The 16,308-nt window shown below is 47.2% G+C and overlaps 1 protein-coding gene across 1 annotated transcript in view; it reads left to right on the top strand.

Annotated features, from left to right (window-relative positions):
* Positions 1-848: 848 nt before the first annotated feature.
* dclk2a (doublecortin-like kinase 2a) overlaps positions 849-16,308 on the top strand; it is a 434,705-nt gene continuing 419,245 nt past the window's right edge. Inside the window, exon 1 of the mRNA XM_067992182.1 lies at positions 849-1,989. Coding sequence (XP_067848283.1) covers positions 1,569-1,989 — 421 coding nt within the window. The 5' untranslated portion in view covers positions 849-1,568. The remainder of the gene's footprint in view (positions 1,990-16,308) is intronic.

Below are 16,308 nucleotides of genomic sequence, written 5' to 3'. Positions count from 1 at the left end.
ACATTTAACAATTCTCATTTAGCTGATATATTTGTAAAATACTTTACTATTCTTCTTAATAATATTTGAGATTCTTTCCTCATACTTTCTCTTTGCTTTCCTTATCCATTTCTCAACCTTTCCTTATTTTCTAGTATTCCTTTTTCATTTTTGTCTTACCTATAGGCCCCTATACCCTCTTCTTCAACATTTTAAATTATAGATTAGGTTTTGTGGAATATACTTGTGAAGATAAAGTTGCTGATTGTCATAGAATTTAAATTGTAATGGTGGAGTGTCTGCATGAAAAAAAGAATTCTGCGAACTTTTTTCATTTGGGAAAGAACTGTGTGATATTTTCCTCATGATGATGCAAGTAACCTGATGCAGTGTTTGACTTAATTTATGCCATTATGTAAAGTATTTTCAAATAGATTCAATTAAATGAATTATGTTTTTAAAAATTTGTGATCACAAAAAGCACTTTAATTTTCAGTATTACAAAATAAACTACTGTAAAATAATTTAGTATTATTTGGGACTTTTTTCTAATATATTGTGAATTAAAAAATATGCAATTAAAAATTCCAGGCCATTAAAAAAAAACAATCAGAGGGCAAAATTAGAAACCAGTGAATAGGTTAGCATTTAAAAGGGCAAGAAAAGTGTTTGGCAATAATTTGCGAGGCTGTGAGGAAGCCAGCCCCTGCGGCACTAAGACCTGGAGGAAGCTCTTGCCTGTCTGTGTGGAGCTGCAGCGAGTTCCTCCGCACACTGCGGTTCAGCCCGGAGTCCTGCTGCTGCGGTTGCGGCAGCGGCGCGTTGGGAAGCCTGCCAAAAAAAAGGGGATGAGAAGCTCGAATATTTACACTTCCATTACAGCAGTCTTACGTCTCTGCCAGATATCTCTTTCTTTCTGTATCTAAGCGGCGAGAGACTGCAAAAGCTCACTACCCCCCCCCCCTCACCCATCCTTCAAATACGACCCCCCCCCACTAGGATTGCGTTGCTCCTGTTTCCGTTTTAGTGTCAAGTCAGTTTGGAGCTGGATCAGACCGATTTGCTCCCTTTCTCGCTGCTCCAATTGGCGGTGGACCACAGCAGAAAAGCTCAGGCTCCGTGCATCTTCTCCTCCGCCTCCTCCTCTCTCACTGGTTTGGTTTCCATCAGTTAATAAAGAGGCCGAGACTGGGCTACGTGCACAACGGAATCTCCTCTGATCTTCCACTTCCCTCTTCATTTTTGGGCATCGTCAAGCCCATCAACAGCGATGTAGGATGTGGTGAGAGGTCCTCCATCCTGGATCTACAGCCTGAGGAGCCCAACACATTGTCTGTGGTGATCAAGACAACCTACTGCCATTGCTCTGTTGCTTTTTTTTAAAAAAGCAATAATTATTTACAGGTTTGAAATTTAATGCCACAATAGGTTCATAAGAGTGACCTTGTATATGATTTTGGGGAGGTAGAGTTTTAGCTGAATCAGAGCTGGCAATCAGAAAAGGATTCAGGATCATTAGCAGCTGAAAAGGAATAACAGCGTTTTAAAAAAATTGTTTTTAATTTTAATTTCTGGTTGTACTATTAATAATGTCGCACGATCGGAGCGTCGAGCTGGAGCACTTTGAGGAGAGAAGCCGGGGTCACCGATCTTCTCGGCGTGGAAGCGGCAGCGGGGGAGGAGGAGGCGGTGGAGGAGGCTCGAGCTCCCGGGGAAATGGTTTACCGAGCCCAGCTCACAGCGCTCACTGCAGCTTCTACCGGACCCGCACCCTGCAGGCGCTCAGCCAGGAGAAAAGAGCCAAAAAAGTCCGCTTTTACCGGAATGGAGACCGTTACTTCAAAGGGCTCGTGTATGCTGTTTCCCAGGACAGGTTCAGGTCCTTAGATGCTTTGCTGGTGGAACTGACTAAGTCTCTCTCGGATAATGTCAATCTGTCTCAAGGAGTCAGGAGCATCTACAGTATTGATGGGAACAAGAAGATCACTAGCCTGGACGAACTGCTGGAAGGTAAGTGAGAAAGAGACAAATACCTTTAGATGCATGGAAGGCTGACTCAAATTATACCAAAGTCAGAGATCTGATTTTGAACAGCATTGTACCCTTAGGGAAGTAATATTAAAAACAAAGCACGATACTGTAGATAGAGAAATAAGTTCCACATTCAAGCACAGAAAGCTTGTTTTTGCTTTGAACAGTAGGTTATTTTTACTATAGTTGCAAAAACAAATTAGTTGAAAATGCATGGAAACAAAGATTTGTTCTTGATCAGATTTTATGGCTGATTAAAAATCAATTAAATGAAAATCCCCATTAATATTTCTGCCTGTTTAGCACTACTGATTGTTATTGCTGCTGCAACTAAAATATGGGGCACTTTTCACATCGGGGAGTTTTGGTGTTCTGTTCTGGGAACAGTCTCTTTCAGAAACTTCTGCCAGAATCCACCTGGTTGGATCAGAACAGAGCTTTAAGTGGTGGTTTCTATGTTTCCAGTTTAGCTTTTATTTTAACTTTACATATCAGCTGTAGGATTTTCACATCAGATACAATTGCTGTGTGTGATATAATCAATATGCCATCAGCCAAGTCAGTGGGCAAATTCTGCTGTTTACAAACTTGGTACAATGTCTTCCAAGATACTTTACTGCTGCTGGTGCTCTCTAAATTAAATGAAAAGAGGGAAGGTGAACAACGTAAAGGCAACGGAAAGTCCAGGGGGAGCACTCTTTCTTCAAAGTACTCACCTTTTTATAGAAGAAAATTTTACCTGAAATTTCTTTGACTTTAAAAACAACATTTTATCAGCAACATGGAGATCCTTGAGTCAGGTCTCCCTCCCTGCTGGGCCACTCAGTAGTGACAATTACAAGGAGCATCTTGGAATGACTTAATTGCAAGCAGCAGGGAGGAGTAACCTTGGGATGTTTTGTTACGTTAAAAGAATTGTGTAATTGCAAGTTGTATTGTTCTTGTTGGCAACCTGAGAGTCATTTTGGTGCCAAACAACTTTGGAAAACCATACTATAGCCTCGGGATGCAGACTTCCAAACTGTAGTATGGTTTCCCAAGGCCAGACTGCTCCAGAATGACTCTCAGACCACCAACAATAACAACCTACATTTATATAATGCCTTTAACATAACAAAACATCCCAAGGTGTTTCACAGTTTGAAGTTGCTTCTTTCTACTGTTTGCAGTGGAGTCGCTTTAGGATGCTTCTTGTAAATGACATTACTGGAGTAGCCCAGCAGGAAGGGAAGATCTGATTCGAGGGTCTTAATGTTGTTGATAACATTGACATTAAAACAGCAAAGAAATTTCTGGTAAGAATAACATTTGCTTCTATAAAAAGGGATGAGCTGACCAAAAACTAGACCGCCTTCCCTTTAACTTACATAATTACCTTTAACTTAAAAATATTTCACTTTATTCTCAAAACAAATGAAAATATTTCATTTAAAGATTAATTGGGAAAGTGTGACATGAAACTGTTATAGAAAGTAAGTGCAACACGAGAAGTGTGTGCTATACACAAGACATTTAATTTAAACTATCAGATCTTATATGGGGTTGCTCATGGTGACTTAAAGGATGTGTTGTTTGATAACAATAGGGGTATTTATGCCATGTAGGGGATAACATGTGGGCCACTGATTGTGTGCAGTCCACCATATTGGAAAAGGCTCCAGTATAGGTATCCAGGGCCCACACCTTAAACAGGCGTTAGACCCTTTGCATACGCAAATAGAGGGCCTAAAGCGTGTTTGAGGCCCCCTTCCCAAAATTGGGCTGCCCTGAATGCTGGACTTGCTGTGTTCAGGATAACCATGTCTACATGCAGCCTAACCAGCGGTCCTTCCCGTTCACCCCCTCCCTCTCAATCGCCTCCCCCACTTCCCAGAACCTACCTGAGGGTCGCTGCCATGGAGGCAGCCGGCCCAACTTCATCCTCATGGATCCGGCGAGCTGCTTCTGGACATCCAATTCGCAGCCGCAGCTCGTCGGCAATATACTCATGAGGCCTGAGGCCAAATTTCAGGTGAGCCTCAAGACTCTGGCTTCTGGCACATGCTCCCAGTGTGCCACCTATTTCAGGCCTGAAAACGGGTTGAAATGAATTTCCACCTCATGCTGATTAGCAGTACTAGGGAGGGGGAGTTAAGTTAGCTGCACTGGAGGATGTGTCCTAGTCTTTGGTAGCACTGGGAAATTGTCCTGCAATTTGGCAAAACTGAGGTGGTGTTCCTGTAGTTTGGCAGCAGAGGGTGGGGCTTTGATGTGGCATCACTCCACAGGGGGAAGTCAGATCTTGGCAGAATTGTGAAGGAGGAACCTGATGTTTGGCAGATTGGGTGTTGGAATGTGGAGTTTGGCTCACTTGTGGATACCTCATGTCTGTCAGCATTGATAGGATGGAGATGGCATGGGCCCTTTGGCCGCTTGTTTGTAACTTTTTAAGAGACCTCTACAAACATTGAATTTGGAGTTTTGTGATTGGTTCCTGGAAGTTTATCTGATGTCTGTCTCTTTGTTTCTCTCTATCTGCCTAAGTTTCTCACTGTGTCCATATCTATGTGTGACTCTGTGTGTGTTATAGGACTTACTAGTTAGAATGTTTGCATTTTCTAATCATCAACAAAATGCAGGTGATAGAGCTTTTCTATTTCCTTTCAAAATTCAATTCATTTTGTTTTTTAATTTGAAAAAATAACTCCAATTAGGATAAGGAAAGACACTGTCCCTCTGTCTGTCTCAGTCTCTGAGTATCTCACAGCTGTTACAAATTAGAATATTTACATTTGCTAACTATCAACAAAACATGGTTGATAATCCAGTTGTAATTAGAGCTTTTCCACTTCCCTTCAAAATTCAACTCTGTCTCTTGCTGTCAGCTTAATATAATTTCTGATGTTCCTAAATTACGGACAAAAGCTATAGCAGTTGTGTATTCAGTGCAGTCTTTTTATAGACACACACACATGCACATTCTCTCTTTTTTGCCTGAAATTGGGTGGCCATAAATTGATTGATTAGGTAGGGGACACAGAGGGACCTGGGGCACTCCAAAAATCATATGGTAAAAGTGAAAATTGGGTCTTAAACAGGGCAAAACACCTGAAAGTTGGGTGAAGAAACAAAATGGCGAGTAGACTTGGGTAACTAATACCATTGCACTACTTAGTGGTGGGAGTCCTGCAATTGTGCACCTAGTCACCAGAGACCTGCAACTACAGTGTGATAGGCTTACATAAGGTGTTTTCATTATAAATGTCAATGTACAATTTTTAAATTATAAATTAGTGGATGTCCTGTTGTATTGTACACAAAGTCAGGCCATAGCAAATGTCCCACAGTGCATTAGTGCTCCTGCAGGTATAGATATGAAGATCTGCAGCTTCTGGAGCTGATGAAGTTTCACCTCGTAGTGGAAGTATGTATCTGCAGGAGTGATTGTATATCACAGTGGTGATGCTCAAATAAGGAGTGTGTGACATATGTAGCAAATTTAATACATAATAGATGGACACCCGAAGTAAGTAACGTGGACAGGAAGTGCTTGCGATGTTCAAGATATATATCTATTGAGTTGGGTACGCCTGTTAAATAGTTTGCATTATCACATACTTCAGTTTTAAAGAAATACTCTAGATAAGGCAATATAAAGTCCTTATCCTCAAGTATTCATTCCAGAAATATGACAATTAATAAAGATAATTTCAAAGATTAAAACATATATAAATCCTTCTGATGAAAATCGGCATTTCTGTAATGTTTTGTGAGGCTGTGTGCTGAGACGAACAGTTCCAGGGCATGGCTTGGCCTTTTACTAATCCCACCACCGGACCCAGTGGAGCATCTCTGAACCATTGAGGGATGCTCCATGAAGAACATCTTTAACATCTTTTTTAAAAGATTGCCTGGATCAGGTTTCTGAGTGACTCCATGAGATGGATGTATTTGGACCTGAATTATTTGTTTGACGATCCTTGCTGTATCTTGAACAGTGTTCCATTATTTAATATCTTAGCTGCTAGTGGATACAATTTGCACATGCTTGCTTTCCAGCCATATTGCTTTAATGATTCCTGCTATAAAAATGTTAAAACAGCAGAGAGAGTTGGTAAAGAGTAGGAGACATTGTAAAGAGTGACTCAGATGTTCAACTCTACACAACAGTACGAGTACATCTGGAAATCTTACTCTGCTGGACACACTGTAGGAGTAGAAGGATTTGGACAAGCAGCAGAGGAGGGCTATGGAGATCCAAGGCCAAAGAAGGAGGGCCATTACTCTGCAGGCAGGGTGTCTAATTCTGGCGACAAAACTTTGCCTGGATCTTACTGAGGAGCAATAGCTGAAGAGGCTATACCATAGATGAATTGTGCCATTTCCTGGAACTTGGTTCAATTTCAACACCAGAAGCAAGAAAGGGGATGATGGTACTAATTTTTTTTGCCACATCTCCCAGGCAACGCAAGAGACCTGGCCGGGATCATTTGATTTATGCTACACTGTTGCATTTAGCAGACCACAGATACCCTGTTTCTATATGGTGGTGAATACATTAAAATCAATGCCAGTAGGCAGCAAGCAACAGGAGAGGCTTTAAGTGATGATGCTGAAACCTGTGGTGAGGCTTGTTGGTGAGAGAACTCAGCTTTCTGCTCCTGTAGTTATTGCATTCTGTATTAAAAAGAAAAGGGTGCATGATAAATTATTGAGCATTGTTAGGCATCTTGTTGTTGCTATTGTGTGCACAGTAAATAGCACATTTCATGATGAAACACAGTCACTGCTCTCCACCTGCTGAAACACACTTGCACAGAGAATTTGTGGGATTATAATCATTCATATTCCTCTCATGCTTGCATGTCACCCGTGGCCTATGCAGCTTCCCAACCAAAGATCTCCATGATAGCATCGTCACAGGGGTGTGAGCTTTGGCTTGTTGAGTCCTTCTACCATCTGTGCTCGATGGCTTCTGTTGAAGAAAGAAAATAAACATGCATTGAATAAAAGTACCAGTAGAAATAAAAATCAATTTTTGGTTGAAAAGATATTGCAAATGTTCCAAATAGTATACATCAGGGACAATGGGAAGACGTGGTAAATGCTGCCACAACTGACAAGTATTTCTTCTAAAATATAAGTCATAAAGCAGCATAAAACCTTATTGCATTTTGTTCTCTTCACCATGCTATTAAAGTGAGGTACAGATGTCAAGTGATGGTGTTATACCAAATTCTATAGTTTTGTTTCGCTACGACCACAGAGAGGTAAATTTTGGATGGGTAAAACCTGTTGAGACTTCATGGGCTAGAAATTGGGCCTGTTTTTCAGGTTCTACGCGGCCTCCTACGGTCCCAAAATGGCGTCCGGAATGCGCGTGCACGCTTCTAGTGTGATGTGTGCTGGACGCTATTTTGGTAAAGGTGTTTGTGCATGTGCGGATAACAAATGCCGACATCGTGTAAAGTAGGGAGAATATGCATTAGATCAGTGCGCAACACTGATTTAAAGGAATAGACACCATTTTGGCACTCCGCTCCAGCCAACGAACTTTCTTAACCACGAGCAGCTGAACATGCCCTGGAGACCCCCCACCAGCGCTATTTAAAGGGTTCATGCAGGTGTTGCAGGTTAGTGGCTGGATTACTGCTTTTGGCCACTGGTACAATGGTATGTGTTTGTTTTCTTTATTCGTTCAGGGGATGTGGGCATCGCTGGCGAGGCCAGCATTTATTGCCCATCCCAAATTGCCCTTGAGAAAGTGGTGGTGAGCCGCCTTCTTGAACCGCTGCAATCCGTGTGGTTTAGGTTCTCCCACAGTGCTGTTAGGAAAGGAGTTCCAGGATTTTGACCCAGCGATGATGAAGGAACGGCGATATATTTCCAAGTCGGGATGGTGTGTGACTTGGAGGGGAACGTGCAGGTGGTGTTGTTCTCATGTGCCTGCTGCCCTTGTCCTTCTAGGTGGCAGAGGTTGAGGGTTTGGGAGGTGCTGTCGAAGAAGCCTTGGCGAGTTGCTGCAATGCAACCTGTGGATGGTGCGCACTGCAACTACAGTGCGCCGGTGGTGAAGGGAGTGAATGTTTAGGGTGGCGAATGGGGTGCCAATCAAGCGGGCTGCTTTGTCCTGGATGGTGTCGAGCTTCTTAAGTGTTGTTGGAGCCGCACTCATCCAGGCAAGTGGAGAGTATTCCATCACACTCCTGACTTGTGCCTTGTAGATAGTGGAAAGGCTTTGGGGAGTCAGGAGGTGAGTCAGTCACCGCAGAAGACCCAGCCTCTGACCTGCTTTTGTAGCCACACTATTTATGTGACCGATCCAGTTAAGTTTCTGGTCAATGGTGACCCCCAGGAAGTTGATTGTGGTGTATTCGGCGATGGTAATGCCGTTGAATGTCAAGGGGAGGTGGTTAGACTCTCTCTTGTTGGAGATGGTCATTGCCTGGCACTTGTCTGGCGCAAATGTTACTTGCCACTTATGAGCCCAAGCCTGGATGTTGTCCAGGTCTTGCTGCATGCGGGCACGGACTGCTTCATTATCTGAGGGGTTGTAAATGGAACTGAACACTTTGCAATCATCAGCGAACATCCCTATTTCTGACCTTATGATGGAGGGAAGATCATTGATGAAGCAGCTGAAGATGGTTGGGCCTAGGACACTGCCCTGAGGAGCTCCTGCATCATTGTCGTGGGGCTGAGATGATTGGCCTCCAACAACCACTACCATCTTCCTTTGAGCTAGGTATGACTCCAGCCACTAGAGAGTTTTCCCCCTGATTCCCATTGACTTCAATTTTACTCGGGCTCCTTGGTGCTACACTTGGTCAAATGCTGCCTTGATGTCAAGGGCAGTCACTCTCACCTCACCATGCAGGTCAGTCCCCGCTACTCTGGCAGCAGTCACGACGCCTTCATTATACGGCAGTCCAACGTCCCAACTATCCATGCACCGCTCAGCAAGTCAAAGACTGGCTACAGGGTGACGAGGGCTATCCCCTCATGAGGTGGCTCATGACTCTGATCAGGCATGCATGCTCACATGCAGAGCAGGCATACAACAAGAGCTATGCCGCTATATGGAACGTCATCGAGCACACCATAGACCTCCTACAGCAGTGCTTCCACTGCCTGGACCGTTCTGTTGGAGCCCTGCAGTAATCAGCTGTGCAGGTGTCAAGATTCATCATGGTATGCTGCGTAACCTCGCCTTTATGGGGGAACACCCCTTGCCACTGCCTATCCGCCACGACCCAGAGCCAGAGACAGAAGAGGAGGAGGAGGAGGAGGAAGTGGAGGAAGACACAGGGTTTTTGTGACTGGAAGCCTGTGGCCAGTGGGGTACCACAGGGATCGGTGCTGGGTCCCTTGCTGTTTGTGGTCTACATGAACGACTTGGATATGAATGTAAAAGGTATGATCAGTAAGTTCGCTGATGATACAAAAATTGGTAGGGTGGTAAATAGCGAGGAGGATAGCCTCAGTCTGCAGGACGATATAGATGGGTTGGTCAGATGGGCGGAACAGTGGCAAATGGAATTTAACCCGGAAAAGTGCGAGGTGATGCACTTTGGAGGGACTAACAAGGCAAGGGAATACACAATGAATGGGAGGACCCTAGGCAAGACAGAGGGTCAGAGGGATCTTGGTGTGCAAGTTCACAGATCCCTGAATGCGGTGGAACAGGTAGATAAGGTGGTAAAGAAGGCATATGGGATACTTGCCTTTATTAGCCGAGGCATAGAATATAACAGCAAGGAGGTTATGATGGAGCTGTATAAAACACTGGTTAGGCCACAGCTGGAGTACTGTGTGCAGTTCTGGTCGCCAAACTACAGGAAGGATGTGATCGCTTTGGAGAGGGTGCAGAGGAGGAGATTCACCAGGATGTTACCAGGGCTGGAGCGCTTCAGCTATGAAGAGAGACTGGGAAGATTTGGTTTGTTTTCCTTGGAGCAGAGGAGGCTGAGGGGGGACATGATTGAGGTGTACAAAATTATGAGGGGCACAGATAGGATGGATGCTGGGGAGCTTTTTCCCTTCGTTGAGGGTTCTATAACAAGGGGACATAGATTCAAGGTAAAAGGCGGGAGGTTTAGAGGGGATTTGAGAAAGAACTTTTTCACTCAGAGGGTGGTTGGAGTCTGGAACTCACTGCCTGAAAGGGTTGTGGAGGCAGGAACCCTCACAACATTCAAGAAGCATTTGGATGAGCACTTGAAATGCCATAGCATACAAGGCTACGGACCAAATGCTGGAATATGGGATTAGAGTAGACAGGGCTTGATGGCCGGCGCGGACACGATGGGCCGAAGGGCCTCTATCCGTGCTGTATAACTCTATGACAGGGAGGCAACAAGGTGCACAGCCCCTGTCTGCCCGGGCTCTGCGTGCTCACTTTATTCGTGAGTGATATCACTAACCTCAACGACAACTCCCAGGTCACCAACAGCCTTACACTCCCCACCTGTCCTCTCCTGCATGACCATCACATCGCTTTCCATATGATTACACATTGCCTCTTCCCACAGCTCATCGCATAAATAAAAACCACCACCAACCGCGACTTCAAATCCAAATTTATAATGTAACACATTAACTGTAGTATTAAACATTAGACTATTCACCCTTATGCATTCCTTTAGTGCCTGTTGTTCGTGTGCCTTTACCTATCCAAGTGCTCCTACGAGGTGCACCCCCAGTGGCTGGAGCATGGGTGGTGAGAGGCTGCTGGCCTTCAATGGAGGAGCGTGCAGATGGCCTTGGAGGAAGATCTCGAGCAGCTCTGGGCTGGGAGGGCTTGGCTTCAGACTGCACCATCTTGGCCTGGGCTGCAGCAATCTGGCCTGGCTGGTTGATAGGCAATAACAAGGGCACTGGTGGAATGACAGTGGTGGGAGCAGGAATGTTGTTGTCCGGAGAGAGGACAGCAGGCTCGGCTTCCATGCGCCACTGCCACTCGCACGGGGGTTGGGGGGGGCGCCTCAGTAATCCTGGTGATCAGCTGGAGAACGGATTGCTGGAGTGCTATGATGCCCTGGAAGCCCCATTCCACAGTGTTACCCAAAGCCACAATAGCAGCAGTCTGAGCTTCAACTGAAGCGTGCAGACCTTTGATAACATTGGTCTGTGCTGCAATGGAAGCTGTGACATCGGCCATTAGACGCTGCATCATAGTGGGTTCCACAGGTGCTGATGGAGCTGACCACCCATGTGAGTTAGGATGGGCTCCAAGCTCTGCGCAAAGCCCTGTGCCAAGTTTGAGGTGGACTCCTCCATGCCCCTTGACATTATGTGCAGGTTTTCTGGCAGGCTTTCCAGTGCACTAAGCATTTGGTTGTGTACGTCCATCAGCCTTCTAGCCTGGTCCATCAAAGTCATCATCTGACCCTCCGGCGAGTTGGCACCTATACCATCCATTCCCCCCACCCTGGTTCCTGTGCACTTGTGCCCTGTGTCTCACCACGTGCAGATCCCTCCTCTAACTGAGCCTCTAAAGGATGCGAAGTGTCAGTCTCTGAGCTGGTGGATGTGAGTGTCAGATCGAGTGACGGTGTAGCTTTGTCATCGGTGTCCTCCTCCTCCTCCTACACCTCGGACGGTGCTGGCTCCAGTTCTTGGGTATCTGCAATGACAAAAGGAGATGGGTTGAGTTGTGGAGCGGGGATAGGAGTGGGTAAGATGTGCGTGCGTGACACCATCTGCAGCACATGTGTCAGAAAAGATTGTGGGATGAGGGAGTTGTGGGGAGCATGAAGGGAGGATTAGGTATGCAGAGAACCCTCCCCCCCGCCCCCCCCTTCGTCGGGACCTCCAATGCCGCCTGTGGCCACGGCTGCAGGGACTTTCCACCCAATGATGCGTAGCACCGTCTCCTTCAACGGGGTGAGGACGTATAGGCGTGTCTGTCCTCTCTCGGGTCTTTTGGTCTTTTTTTTTTATCCGTTCACGGGATGTGGGCGTCGCTGGCGAGGCCAGCATTTATTGCCCATCCCTAATTGCCCTTGAGAAGGTGGTGGTGAGCCGCCTTCTTGAACCGCTGCAGTCCGTGTGGTGACGGTTCTCCCACAGTGCTGTTAGGAAGGGAGTTCCAGGATTTTGACCCAGCGACAATGAAGGAACGGCGATATATTTCCAAGTCGGGATGGTGTGTGACTTGGAGGGGAACGTGCAGCTGGTGTTGTTCCCATGTGCCTGCTGCTCTTGTCCTTCTAGGTGGTAGAGGTCGCGGGTTTGGGAGGTGCTGTCGGAGAAGCCTTGGCGAGTTGCTGCAGTGCATCCTGTGGATAGTGCACACTGCAGCCACGGTGCGCCGGTGGTGAAGGGAGTGAATGTTCAGGGTGGTGGATGGGGTGCCAATCAAGCGGGCTGCTTTATCTTGGATGGTGTCGAGCTTCTTGAGTGTTGTTGGAGCTGCACTCATCCAGGCAAGTGGAGAGTATTCCATCACACTCCTGACTTGTGCCTTGTAGATGGTGGAAAGGCTTTGGGGAGTCAGGAGGTGAGTCACTCGCCACAGAATACCCAGCCTCTGACCTGCTCTAGTAGCCACAGTATTTATATGGCTGGTCCAGTTAAGTTTCTGGTCAATGGTGACCCCCAGGATGTTGATGGTGGGGGATTCGGCGATGGTAATGCTGTTGAATGTCAAGGGGAGGTGGTTAGACTCTCTCTTGTTGGAGATGGTCATTGCCTGGCACTTATCTGGCGCGAATGTTACTTGCCACTTGTGAGCCCAAGCCTGGATGTTGTCCAGGTCTTGCTGCATGCGGGCTTGGACTGCTTCATTATTTGAGGGGTTGCGAATGGAACTGAACACTGTGCAGTCATCAGCGAACATCCCCATTTCTGACCTTATGATGGAGGGAAGGTCATTGACGAAGCAGCTGAAGATGGTTGGGCCTAGGACACTGCCCTGAGGAACTCCTGCAGCAATGTCCTGGGGCTGAGATGATTGTCCTACAACAACCACTACCATCTTCCTTTGTGCTAGGTATGACTCCAGCCACTGGAGAGTTTTTCCCCTGATTCCCATTGACTTCAATTTTACTAGGGCTCCTTGGTGCCACACTCGGTCAAATGCTGCCTTGATGTCAAGGGCAGTCACTCTCACCTCGCCTCTGGAATTCAGCTCTTTTGTCCATGTTTGGACCAACGCTGTAATGAGGTCTGGAGCCGAGTGGTCCTGGCGGAACCCAAACTGAGCATCGGTGAGCAGGTTATTGGTGAGTAAGTGTCGCTTGATAGCACTGCCGACGACACCTTCCATCACTTTGCTGATGATTGAGAGTAGACTGATGGGGCGGTAGTTGGCCGGATTGGATTTGTCCTGCTTTTTGTGGGCAGGACATACCTGGGCAATTTTCCACATTGTCGGGTAGATGCCAGTGTTGTAGCTGTACTGGAACAGCTTGGCTGGAGGCGCAGCTAGTTCTGGAGCACAAGTCTTCAGCACTACAGCTGGGATGTTGTCGGGGCCCATAGCCTTTGCTGTATCCAGTGCACTCAGCCGTTTCTTGATATCACGTGGAGTGAATCGAATTGGCTGAAGACTGGCTTCTGTGATGGTGGGGATATCGGGAGGAGGCTGAGATGGATCATCCACTCGGCACTTCTGGCTGAAGATGGTTGCAAACGCTTCAGCCTTGTCTTTTGCACTCACGTGCTGGACTCCGTCATCATTGAGGATGGGGATGTTTGCAGAGCGTCCTCCTCCCGTTAGTTGTTTAATTGTCCACCACCATTCACGACTGGATGTGGCAGGACTGCAGAGCTTTGATCTGATCCGTTGGTTGTGGAATCGCTTAGCTCTGTCTATAGCATGTTGCTTCCGCTGTTTAGCATGCATGTAGTGCTGAGTTGTAGCTTCACCAGGTTGGCACCTCATTTTTAGGTACGCCTGGTGCTGCTCCTGGCATGCTCTTCTACACTCCTCATTGAACCAGGGTTGATCCCCTGGCTTGTTGGTAATGGTAGAGTGAGGAATATGCCGGGCCATGAGGTTACAGATTGTGCTGGAATACAATTCTGCTGCTGCTGATGGCCCACAGCGCCTCATGAATGCCCAGTTTTGAGCTGCTAGATCCGTTCTGAATCTATCCCTTTTAGCACGGTGGTAGTGCCACACAACACGTTGGATGGTGTCCTCAGTGCGAAGACGGGACTTCATCTCCACGAGGACTGTGCGGTGGTCACTCCTACCAATACTGTCATGGACAGATGCATTTGCGACAGGTAGATTGGTGAGGACGAGGTCAAGTAAGTTTTTCCCTCGTGTTGGTTCGCTCACCACCTGCCGCAGGCCCAGTCTAGCAGCTATGTCCTTCAGGACTCGGCCAGCTCGGTCAGTGGTGGTGCTGCCGAGCCACTCTTGGTGATGGACATTGAAGTCCCCCACCCAGAGTACATTTTGTGCCCTTGCTACCCTCAGTGCTTCCTCCAAGTGGCGCTCAACATGGAGGAGGACTGATTCATCAGCTGAGGGAGGACGGTAGGTGGTAATCAGCAGGAGGTTTCCTTGCCCATGTTTGACCTGATGCCATGAGATTTCATGGGGTCCAGACTCAATGTTGAGGACTCCCAGGGCCACTCCCTCCTGACTGTATATCACTGTACCGCCACCTCTGGTGGGTCTGTCCTGCCGGTGGGACAGGACATACCCAGGGATGGTGATGGAAGAGTCTGGGACGTTGGCTGAAAGGTATGATTCTGTAAGTATGGCTAGGTCAGGCTGTTGCTTGACTAGTCTGTGGGACAACTCTCCCAATTTTGGCACAAGTCCCCAGATGTTAGTAAGGAGGACCTTGCAGGGTCGACTGGGCTTGGTGTTTTGCCGTTGTCGTGTCCGGTGCCTAGTGGTCCGATGCCGGGTGGTCCGTCCGGTTTTATTCTGCCGGCTGTTTTGCACCACCTTCTCCTGCAAGACAAAGGGAAGTGTGTCAGTGAGTGTCCTGCAATGTGTTTGGGTGATGTGCCTGTCATGGGCGAATAGCTGCTGGTGTGTGTGACCTGTGAGTGGCTGGTGTGTGGATTGCAAGTGTGCTACTATGTAAGGGTGCGATGCAGCATCCGAAGTGCAGTGTTGCGTACAAATGGGCAGCGTTTTTGGTGGGTGGGTGAGGGTGTGTGGCTTGCATGGAGCAGTGATGCATTTGGTAGGATGTGTCACGTAACACTTGCATTCACTCACCTTGACCACTTGTGTCGAATCATTGAACTTTTTCTGGCACTGTATCCACGTGCGTGATGCTATTCTCCTGTTAAGTCACCTGCATGGCCACTTCCTCCCAATGCTTCCGCAGCTGCTGTTTGGAGGGTCTCCTGCAACCCTGTGGGTACAGGGTGGCTCTCCATTCCTGCATTCCATCCACTAAGACCTCCAGTGCGCTGTCATCCTGCACTGCTTCCATTGACACTGCTTCCATTGACAGTGCACCTCCCCTTTAAGAGTTGCAGGCTGCCTTTACCTAGCGCTGGCCATGCCCCATATCGGGCCTCCTGCTGATGCGTGCAGCTGTTCAACGGCGTAGGTGGCACTGGCTGCACTTGGGAATCGTGGTAATGAGGATGCAGCACGAATCTCGCGTGCTGCCTGCATTGCTAACACCGGGCGCGGGTTAACTGCGTACTGCGACCTCCGCGCCCGGTATCGGGCCTTATCCAATTTAACCCCCGATGTATTTTAATTAACACTGAGCTTTAAACCCTACACTTTACCCACCACCAAGATCGCTCACTTACAGCTCTACAACATTGTAAATCTCTAACCATACTCTAACCCTCCTTCTGCCCCTTTGTCACTAAAATCTTTCTAGATGCCTTTGTCACCTCAAGTCTCAATTACCCTTTTGCTCTCCTTAGTAGCCTCCCATCCTCCACCAACAATGAACTCCAACTTATCCAAAACTCTGCTATACATCCTGTCCTGCACTAAGTCTGTTTGTCCATCACCCCTGTCGTCACTTACCCACATTGACTTTCCATCCTCCAATGCATGAACTTCAAAATCCTTGTCCTTCTCTATAACTCCATCCATGACCTTGCCCCACTTTGTGTATGTGATCTCCTCCAGTCCTATATTGTGACCTTTGGCCTCTGTGCATCGCCCCTCCCACCACTGTTGGCAGAGCGTTCAGCCATCTTGGTCCTACACTTTGAGACTTCGCCCTAAACCTTGCTGCCTCTCTACTCCACCTTTAAAAACCTCCTCAAGACCCATCTCTTTGGCCAAGCTTCTAGGCATTACTCTTAATCTCTTCCTTCTTGGCTCAGTGTCTTGTCCTTGCACCTACTTGCAAAACTCTTTCAGACATTTCTTTA

Source organism: Heptranchias perlo, chromosome 1 (genome assembly GCF_035084215.1).
Source record: "Heptranchias perlo isolate sHepPer1 chromosome 1, sHepPer1.hap1, whole genome shotgun sequence".
Classification (NCBI taxonomy): Eukaryota; Metazoa; Chordata; class Chondrichthyes; order Hexanchiformes; family Hexanchidae; genus Heptranchias; species Heptranchias perlo.
Note: the sequence above shows the minus strand (reverse complement) of the source record. Positions and strands in the feature narration are given on the sequence as shown.